The 11,276-nt window shown below is 35.0% G+C and overlaps 1 protein-coding gene and 1 long non-coding RNA gene across 3 annotated transcripts; one reads left to right on the forward strand and one right to left on the reverse strand.

The window, feature by feature from the left end:
• The first annotated feature begins 5 nt into the window (after positions 1-5).
• On the forward strand, positions 6-9,807 carry LOC105428208 (putative RNA-binding protein Luc7-like 1). Of its 2 annotated transcripts, none has more exons than XM_089072755.1 (5): positions 6-182; positions 409-503; positions 7,117-7,215; positions 8,422-9,212; positions 9,335-9,807. In XM_089072755.1, exons 1-5 carry the CDS (start codon positions 122-124, stop codon positions 9,411-9,413), a joined length of 1,125 nt encoding a protein of 374 aa, XP_088928881.1. In that variant the 5' UTR covers positions 6-121; the 3' UTR covers positions 9,414-9,807. The 2 variants fall into 2 exon arrangements, with proteins under 2 accessions (XP_088928881.1, XP_088928882.1); XM_089072756.1 differs by having other exon boundaries at positions 137-182; positions 5,423-7,215.
• Positions 9,808-10,669: 862 nt separating this feature from the next.
• LOC112552699 (uncharacterized) lies at positions 10,670-11,085 on the reverse strand. The gene is made up of 2 exons (XR_016138348.1): positions 10,949-11,085; positions 10,670-10,870 (listed from the first exon to the last, which is right to left on the reverse strand). It is a non-coding gene; the product is annotated as an uncharacterized LOC112552699 (long non-coding RNA).
• Positions 11,086-11,276: the final 191 nt, after the last annotated feature.

An 11,276-nucleotide genomic window follows, 5' to 3' on the forward strand; every position in this document is an offset into this window, starting at 1 on the left:
CGCGTATGTGTGTGTGTGTGTGCGCGATCGGACGGCGTGGCCGTCGCGGCGTAGCGTAATTCGGTCTGGCGTTCAGCTTGCGTGCCTTTGAGAGGTTGTGCACATCTAAGCGACACGAGAAATGACGGCGCACGATCAAATGCGAGCTTTGCTCGACCAGTTAATGGGCACAGGACGAAATGGTACACGAGTTATCTCGCATCTAGCTACCGTTGTTATTACGGCATCGCACGATAGTGATAGTCGCGATAGTCGAGCGATCTCCCTTGCGGGCTCTCGCGACTCATAACCGCCGAGATCGCGCGGCCATACTTGTTAACAATGCAGCACTTCGCGTCTTACGCACTTGCTCGGTATTTCATCTCGGCTCGTCGCACCGCCACTGATAACTTTTCGATTTGTTCGCAGGTGAAAATAACAAATTTCAAGTGAAATACTCCGACACGAAAGTCTGCAAGAGTTTTTTGCTGGCCTGCTGCCCCCATGAAATTCTCTCCTCGACGGTGAGTATAATATTTCATTATAATACGGAATCCAAACACGAATGACACACCGTTGGCACTGTGCGCAGAAAATATAAATGCACCCCGTATATATATACGTATATCTATATACATGCAATTTCTTGACAATATTTTTCAATCTTGATGCGGAAAGAAAAAATCTTATACCTTCAATATTTTCTTTATTTTGTAAATTTTGTTGACGCTGGTTGCACGATTTATTGCTCAATCTGTTATTCTTCTTATCGATATGTTTATTATCAAAATTATGCGATAATAATGTAAAATGGAAGAAATTTTCAATTTGTTTTAAATTAATGATTTATTTTCAAAATGTTTTAACAAATAGTACAAAAATTATGGAAATGATAATAATGAATTTTATTGTTTGTTAATAAAATGAATTTTGCTACATCATAGATATTATATTAGATATCTATAACGAGATTGAATGCAGCACATGAAATTGTGTAATCATGATTCTGTAATATCTGTAATATCTATATTGAATATTTGATTATTTTTTACATATGCATTAATGGTTATCAAACAGTCTGTGTGCACAAATGGTATTATTATTATTTTTTACACAAAGGTATAAATACAAAAATATATATATATATATATATATCAATATGTGAGTGGACATTTTATCAGCATGTAAAGTAAAGTGATAATTTTTCTGGAGGAACCTAAAAAATTGAATTTTTTTAAAATATTTAAATTTAATTCTGTTAATATATTTTATTATGCGATTACATTCACTCGCCTTGTTTTCCCTGATGTAACATCGCGCTACTCGCTGCCCACTGTGATAAAATCAGACCATATTAAAGACCGTCCATTTTAATGGCATAAAGGGCGATAAATTGATAATGGAAGGTCGTCTGTATTCCATAGTCATAAACGTATATGCACATATTGGACTTATTTAGCACTCATTTACATTCACACACACACACACACACACACACACACACACACACACACACACACACACACACACACACACACACATTACAGAATATCCCTTCGCATTATAAAGGTGTAACTTGATTTAAAATCAAGTAGAAGAATGTATGTAGAACATTAAGTATCTCATGTGAATGTAGAAATTGAAGAGCATTTACGCTTTTTTCTACAAATTATCACTCGCCTGTAAAACTTATTTATTTCCAACAATGTAAGTTATTCCAATCTCGGTTTAACTTACTATCTTTTTTTTAGTTTGCATAATTTTTGCATAATTAGAAAAAGATGAAGAGTAAATTAAACCGGGATTAAAAAATTAAGGTACATTAGAAATAGATATTAAAACTTAGTTGTACAGACAGATTTTCATATATAGCGAGTCATCAGAAATCCATTTGCTAGCGCTTGTTTTTATCTGTGCCAATCGGTGTGTTCAGTATCGCACATAGACGTTAAGTATTATTCGTAGACTGTAAGACTATTGTGGGACTATTTAAGCGAATTTATAAATAAGGATTATAAGTGCCGAAAAGAAAGCGTTTTGTCTTATTTTTATTCGATCGTAGGACTTAATTATAATCAGTTTTATCCTGGATACCGTCGAAGTGCAACACGGGATCATTTTAATTGCTGTACACACACACACACACACACACACACACACACACGCACACGCACGCACGCACGCACGCACACACATACTCGCTTGCTCCCTCACTCACACTCACTCACTCATTCACTCACACTTACTCACTCACTCACTCACTCACTCACTCACACTTACTCACTCACTCACTCACTCACTCACTCACACTTACTCACTCACTCACTCACTCACTCACTCACTCACTCACTCACTCACTCACTCACTCACTCACTCACTCACACTCACTCATTCACTCACTCACTCACTCACTCACTCACTCACTCACTCACTCACTCACTCACACTTACTCACTCACTCACACTCACTCACTCACTCACTCACTCACTCACTCACTCACTCACTCACTCACTCACTCACTCACTCACTCACTCACTCACTCACTCACTCACTCACTCACTCACTCACTCACTCCCTCCCTCCCTCCCTCCCTCCCTCCCTCCCTCCCTCCCTCCTCTCTCTCACTCACACTCACTCACACTCACTCACTCATATTCACTCACTCACTCACATTCACTCCCTCACTCGCTCACACTCACTCACTCACTCACTCATTCACTCACTCACGACACAACCGCTCAAAAGTATTTGCTCATTTTACTTTTCTTGATTAAATAATAGAGATTTCAAAGTATAATAAACAATTTTGGAGAAAATTATTTTTTATTCTTTATAGGTGTTTTTTATAATGCTAACGAATATTAAATATTAATATGAATATTAAAATTTAATTGTCTTGTGTAATTATTTTAATTATTAATTATGATGCGGAATAACGTTTAGAAATAAAAAAATAGGTAATTGGTAATAATTTGCCATACTAAATGAACAACACCTTGTTCTCAGTGATGGAAAAAAGAGGGAAGAAAAAAAAATCATTGCTCTAAATAGAAACATTATTTCAAACAAGAAAAAGATTTCAATTTTTCTTTTTAGTCTTCTATATATCACACAATATTTAGTGGATTAAAATATTGTATTAAATTAAAATATTGTATTAAATATTGTATTAAAATATTGTACATATATAAAAAGAAGATACAACAGAAATCATAATAACAGAAAATTAAAATGAAAATATTTAAATATATAAAAAAGATACATGATTCAAAAATCTCAAAGGAGGTAAATACTTTAGAGCGGTAGTACAGATCTTAGGCTTGGAACAGTCAATAAACTTTGCGCGACTTGAAAGTGTGAACGCGAAATTACATCCATTTTTAGATGCATTTTTCTATGCTTCTCTTTCGAATCGCAGAGCGCAGCTTGTCTGTTCTAATCCTCAGAACGCATTGTGAATATACTTATATATGTGTAATATATAGGGTGTCTACTCTCTCTAGGAAAATCTAGAAAACCTATAAGTCTTAGAAAATTTCATTTTTATTCTTGAAATTGAGTATTCTATGGAATTTTATTTTTTGAAATTTTATATTTGACATTGAATTTTATATTTCATGGAAAATATTGGTAAACAAATTTTTTATAATTTTGCTTTTACAACGCGATAAAGATATTTATATGGACTTGTTTCTGTAAAGAAAATCCTATATTCTCAGCAGAGCGATCTAAACTAGAGTGTTAAACTAGATATAATCTAAACTAGAGTGTTTATATATAGTTTATATCTAAATATTAAGCGACTTTTTTTCATGATTACAAATGATTTTCATAATTACAAAATGTTGAAATAAAATAAACTTATCTTAACTAATTGCATTTAAGAATTTTGGAATTTTGAACAGAAATTGGGAAAATCTGGGAATTCTTTTACAAATTTTAAGGGTACATCCTGATATATTTAACATATATACGATATATATCTCAAAACATCGCAATCCCCAATGCATTGGTATCAGGTAGCACGACTATAATTGACTTTAAATGAAAATGCAATCGCGTTTCTGCATATATGCGGTCGATCGAGCAACACTTATCCGTAACAGCATATTAACGATAAATTAACGATAAATTAACGATAGATTAACAACAAGTGAACTGTAATCAATGCTTCGCGCATTTTAGTGCCATCTTGATGCGAATTGTCACAGGGGTGTTTGCTATCTCTCTCTCTCTCTCTCTCTCTCTCTCTCTCTCTCTCTCTCTCTCTCTCTCTCTCTCTCTCTCGCGCGCGCGCGCGCGCGCGCTCTCGTTCTCTCTTGCATTCCTCCTACACGAGGCTGCCTGAGCTACCTCTCGGACTATGGCGCCTCAAGTTTTACAACAAGATCGATGCTCCGATATACGCCGTCATCTGGAATAACTGTGTCAAGTTGTTTCTATTATAGCTTATTATAGTCCGCGTAACAGACATTTTAAAACTTCTACGCGCGCTTCTCTCTCTCTCTCTCTCTCTCTCTCTCTCTCTTTCTCTCTCTCACTTTTTGTCTCTCAGGCAGCTACTCACGTGGGAAAGTTTCTTTACTCGGGAAATGCCAGCGCTCGCCCTAAGCGCAGTTACTTTTTAATCTTTAATCAGTCAGTTTTCAATGCCATCTGCAAATATCGGAATTTATTTTACACGAGTACTCGGCGCCTATGTGTGCAGATCTCGAGGGTCTGTCGCTGGCATTGATTGATGATTTAAAGAATCTCGAAAGATTTACTGAGTTTTCTTATATCGGATTTATAGAAGTAAGAGAGTCCCAAGTTAGTAATTAGTTTCGTCTCGAACGGGTTTATTATCTCTGATTAATTTATTCTATTTTTTTTTCTGATCAAAACGATGTATCTCTTACATTTCCATCCGTGTCTCTCGCTTTCATTTAAAAAATTTTAATTAAATTCTTCGCGGATAAAAATATATAGCTTGAGATTTCATTCTATTCTTCATGTCGTCTTCGTTCTATTCTTCATGTCCTCGATCAATCTAAATTGTATTTAGATTCAAATTCCGATAGAATTTGCAAATGTAAAGAAATTGACACTGGTGATTCTGCTTTCTAAAGTGTAAACGAACGTGAACAAAAATCAACGCTTTTAGAATGTGACATTTTGCAGAATGAAAATATTTTAGATCGTATCATAAAATATTTTCGATACGCATTATGTCGCGGAAATATATGAGAATACATTAGAATGTAAACGGTGAGGGATAGCAAACTCTCCTGAAGGTCCCGCGATACGATTTATATGAAAAGTAAGTAAGGAAAACGAGAGTATTAGAGAGCAAAGAAATATTAAGGAAAAAAAAAAAAGACACACGATGAAAAATAACTAACGGAAATCGCTCAAACGAGAGATATGCTGATATGCAGATCCACTAATGTCAACGTAACTACAGTTCTATTTCCAGAGTCTCTGGAAAAAGCAATTCCAATCAGATCCATTGTACAATATTGTTGCGAGTATTGTCCGCTCATATGTCCGTGTTGTACTTGTCACTCTCACACGCGCGTTACTGTAAGTACTGAAAACGAGAAGAGGACGTACGTATTACACCTACAATTTGATTTACCTTTATCATAATTCAAGTGCTAGATATACATATAATATGCATATCTATATCTATATACATATATATCTATATCTGTATATATATATATATATATATATATATATATATATATATATATTGATTCGATGAGAGACGTAAGGGCGGGCGGTTACTTCAGCCCCTCTACCGGTTTTTTTTCCGCACGGTGGTGAGGCTGAGTAAAACGTGCCGAAAGAATAAATTCCCAGAACCCCCTCGAAAAGGCCTGTAAACAGTGAGTCGGTGAGTAGCGTCATGCTGATTCATGAGACGATGTCTTAATGTCGCTTCTTACTAATAATGCCGTTTACGGCAGGTAGGAATGAGAAGTTTACTTTGAGAATGTGTGTGAGAAAATATATATCATCCTATGGAAGTATATGGGTGCAGGAAATGAAGCAGTGATCTGTAAGTAAAAGATTTGCGAATTGCCAAGTACCTTACGCCGTTCCCTGGTTTTTTTTTTTTAAGCGAGCGTTTCGTCAGGGGAGGATTCTTCCATCATGATTTTCCGTTGCGAAACAAAGAAAACAAAATTTTTACTGTCTTGGAACTAATGTTGATTTTGATTAAGAAACGCGGCTTTAATACAATCAACGATAAAATTGTGATCGGGAAGATTTTTTTGATAAAATACCTTCGGTATTCGTTTGCGCGTTGTCTTTATTGATACCTTTGGCAATTTGCAACATCCAAACGTGTCTCGGCAAGAGAAAATGAGAAAGGTGGCATGACGCAGAGAGAGACATGTGATTAGGCGGATTAGTACAACAAGCGCCAGTTCCATTAGAAAAATTTCCTTCAACCATTGGATGTGTACGTATTGAATCCGTATTTTTCTAAAAATCCGTTTAGCAGCCAACGTAAGACACGATACGTGCCGTACGTAAAATAGTATATTAAACCATTATAGGCTGTAAGTTCTCTTTCGTAGAAAAAAGTGAACATTATGAAACTTAAGGTGTGTGCTGATTATAGCTTCATTGCCATCGCATTCTCGTGTCAGGCGGAGAAACTGTTGCCACCCTGTAAGTGAAAACAACAAACTATTTATCTGTACAAACTGCATTTCTACTTTAACGCGCGATACTAGATCGCCTGGCGATCTCGATCGCTTCATTATTGTACGCTCTATCCTAGCTGTGCAAGGAGACGAACTCTCAAATCGTTTCCGTGAGTTCAACGTGAAAAATGAATGAAAAGAAAAACAAAAAAAAAAAAGATAAGATTTGGACCGTCTTATCCTAAAGATACAGGCGTTTATAAGCTCAGAATTTTTGTCGTATTACATCTCTGACTCTCTCCTAGATTATTGATTCGTGCTATTTTCCAGTCGCGGCATCGCGACCAAGTACGTTGTATATTCTTGTCAAGTAAGAAGTATCTCGTAAATACGCAATGTTGGGAAGGGTCTCTAACTTGTATAACGCATAGAATCGATAAGGCCCGCGTGCGATCGGAGGGATCGTAAATCTAATCACGATTTGATTTGTAAATCGTAGCGCATGGACCTGGGAGAATGCCCCCAGATTCACGACTTGGCCCTACGGGCTGACTACGAAGCTGCCCAAAAGAAGAGAGATCACTTCTATGATATTGACGTGAGTATTCTGGCTCTTATTCTATTCAAATTATCTATATTAAATAAAATATAATTATTATCTATATTATTATTATTTATTTAATATATCTTTGTTTATTTAATTAATAATATATACACTGAGAAAAAAGTTTCTTTAGATTTAGTAATTCTATCTATTTGACTTGAATTTATTTAATTTGAACAACATAATTTTATATTAAGATTCGGTTGTCTTTGCAGCCATATTGAATTATGACGTCAGAGGCGAGAAATGACATGTAAAAAGTTTCTTGCGTCGTATAGCTTTGTTTTGTACTTTTCCGTTAAAAACATGATATTTTCGTATTCTTAAAAAATTAAGAAATTATCAGAAATCACTAGATCTAGTTGTGATAGCTGAGCAATAACTATTATTTCAAGAATTATTTTACACTTTTACGTGATTTATTGGACAGATATCTTACTTTCTGGTATTTTTTACAAGTTTTAAGAATACGAAAATATGTTTTTAAAAGAAAAATACTAGATAAAGCTATATGACGCAAGAAACTTTTTACATGTCATTTCTCACCTCTGACGTCACACAACCCATGTCGCGCCGCGAGAGAACCGAGCTTTAAACAGTCATTTTTTTAAATTAAGAATTTTGTTGTTTCCTTAGAATATACCATGTTGTTTAATAGAAAAAAATCTATTAGTTAAAGGAAATAAAATTTACCTTAAACTAAATAATATTTTGTTGGCTAGATTAAATATCGTTTCAATGAAAGAAAGAAATTCTTTAATATTGTTGCATATTATAAAGCATATTATAAAGAACGTTATTTTTTTTAAACAATTTAGTGAATAAATATTTTACTTAAAATAAAGCTATTTATTATTTGAAAAATCGAACAATTGAATCGATAATTGGTTTGTTTGGATATTTCAAATGATAAATTTTTTTAAATTTAATAAATTTATTAAATCTTAATTTATTAAAGAAATCATTCTCTCTGTGTAATTAGTATCATGACTATATAAATATTATTATATAATAAATATTATATAAATGTTATATAAATATTATATAATATTATATAATAATATCTATATAACTATGATTAAAAAAATTGAATTTCAGTAATCGAATGTAGTAGTCATTGTATATGACGATTTATGGCTCGTCAAAAAATTTTATCAGAATTTTAATTGAAATTTGTTAATATCTTTCTCGAATTTCCAGGCGATGGAACATCTTCAGAATTTTATCGCCGATTGTGATCGTCGGACAGAGCAAGCGAAACAGCGGCTGGCGGAAACGCAGGAGGAACTGAGCGCAGAGGTTGCGGCAAAGGCGAACAACGTCCATGTGCTCGCCGAGGAGATTGGTAAGAAACTAGCCAAAGCCGAACAGCTCGGCGAGGAAGGCTTTGTCGAAGAATCAATGAAGCTGATGGGCGAGATCGACGAGCTGCGCAAAAAGAAGAACGAAGCGGAACAAGAATATCGAAACAGCATGCCGGCGTCGAGTTATCAGCAACAGAAGCTTAGAGTGTGCGAAGTGTGCAGCGCGTATCTTGGAATACACGATAATGATAGACGATTGGCGGATCATTTCGGTGGAAAGTTGCATTTGGGCTTTATCAAGATCCGCGAAAAGCTCGCCGAACTCCAGAAGACTGTTGAGGAGAGGCGCAAGGAGAAACGGGAATCTATGCTCGATAGGAGGCGGGACAGAGACAGGGAGGACCGCGACAAAGATCGCGATAGGGATAGGAACCGCGGAGGATTGGGCTACAGAGACCGCGACAGAGATCGCGACCGCGACCGTGACCGCGATCGAGACCGAGACCGTGACCGTGACCGCGACCGTGACCGTGATCGCGATCGTGATCGCGATCGCGACCGCGACCGTGATCGCGATCGTGATCGCGACCGCGAGCGCGATCGCGATCGCGAGCGTGATCGGGACCGAGAACGCAGGGACAGAGATAGGAGAAAGTCACGATCTCGCAGTCGCAGTCGTGGAAAAAGGTTTGTGAATTTGTAAGTCGTCTAATCGTAGCGAGTTTTGAAAATCAAAATTTTTTAAGTGCAAGTATCTCGAACTGTATCGGTATCGACTTGATCACTTCACGATGCTCTCGATGTTTCAGATCAAAACGTTCCCGCAGTGGCAGCCACAGCCGTCGATCTCGTTCTCGTCGTAGTGGATCTAATGATCGTAAGAGATAAGAGACAAGATGTATAAGGACTATGCTCAAAGGTTTCTTTTCCTTCCTTATACGCGCACTTTTGTACATGTAAAATATAACACCAATTTACGCGCATGAGACGTTTGTACCAGTGGTACGTAGAAAACGCGATACTCCATTTTGACATAATCTTTGTACATTGCTTGTCTCCCTACTGATATATTAATGCGACATACTATTTATGCTGAATTTATTCCTATATAGAAACATGTCAATTTCGTTTAGATCTATTCTATATATATAATCTATTTTGGCTTTTAAACTAGTTTTAATCAACTGTAAATAAGAATAGCTTAAGTGCAACTTGTATTGGCAGTTGTTACATGTTTATCATCTTAAGCATATACAATAATAAATAATTATAACAAAAATAATTATTTATTTTTTAATTGAATTTACAAGATCTTACACCGTATGAAAATTCTCAAGCAAAAGGAATGTTTTAATTTTATTGTTTTCGTGTTACTAATGCCATTTATGACAATTTGAACACATTTATTAAAAAATTGGAATTTGATGAGATTTCCAGTCTATTTCAATAATATTTATAAAATTGATTTTATCAAGTAATAGCAGAAAGATATAACAAAATGCTTTAATAAAGAAATGAATTTTTAATATAATTCATTAATATAATGTAATAAATATTATATTTTAATTTCATTTGTTTTACAAAATAATGCACGTTGTCTCAGATTAAGACTGATGGCAAAGAACGAGACAGCGCAACATTTCGTTCTTTACCATCAGCCTAATGAAAACCCAATGCATTCGAAAACTGTTAAAAAAATAAACTGAATTTAAAGAGTTAATTTTAAAATTCTATAATGTGAAGAAAACGCATTGACGGTGATCGAGACAATATCTTCAGGCTATAATATCAAATTATAATCTCCCTAATATAAAGTAAATATTTCATGTAGATCATAAAGTCCAAACTGACTTGAGACGAATCATTGTTCTATGGTAAGGGGATAAGGGGTGTGTTCCGTAACTTACTGCCAGTACTGGCAGTACTGTAATGCCGTTTCGAAATTCATTCCAGTGTGCTACGATAGCACTACGATAGAATAATGACGTCATAAATTTTGTCGTCACTTTCTGCTGCAGCTACTGTAGCTAAAAAGACGCAGCAATCACAGTACAAAATGGCGACGTTCGAGAAAGAAGAGTTACTTACACCTTACCCGATGCAGAAACAAATATTCAATATAAAATAATAATAAAGAAAACGCACAAAAAGCATTGCGAGATAAAAATAAAGTTTGATATAACAGATTCGGTCATTCGCACTACACCAAGTTTATATAAACATTATTATATACGAAATTATTGCTTTAATTGCTTTTCAGGAGAGATGCATCTATCTGATTTTCCATCTCTTTCTAAGATTAACTCTATTAAGTCTAATATAAAAAGAATGTATTCCGATGTAATCTAAAATAAATATATTTTAGTAAAATTACAGAAACAGTTTATCGTATCTACAAAGAATAAAAGATTATAAAAATATACCGAAAGTGAGTTTTAAATTCTTTGTTTGTATATCGAGATATTACATCTTCTACAACGTATTTTAGGTATAAAATTTGATCTACTTTTCTTTAATATTAACATTTTCTTCATTGCATCAGAGTCACTATCAGATTCACCGTTACTTGATTCCATTATATGTGCATGTATTATTAATTATAAAAACTTTCCATTTTCTTATATTATTATATGAAGCGTCATATGCAGTTGTATGCAGTACTGTTCAATCTCGTTCCATTTCCACAATTTCACAGTACAGCGTAATGAACTAGTAAAAACGGAACGCTTGCATAGCACACTATAATGACGT

The sequence above is a fragment of the Pogonomyrmex barbatus genome, unplaced genomic scaffold, assembly GCF_055798465.1.
Source record: "Pogonomyrmex barbatus isolate J1 unplaced genomic scaffold, ASM5579846v1 scaffold14, whole genome shotgun sequence".
Taxonomy (NCBI): domain Eukaryota; kingdom Metazoa; phylum Arthropoda; class Insecta; order Hymenoptera; family Formicidae; genus Pogonomyrmex; species Pogonomyrmex barbatus.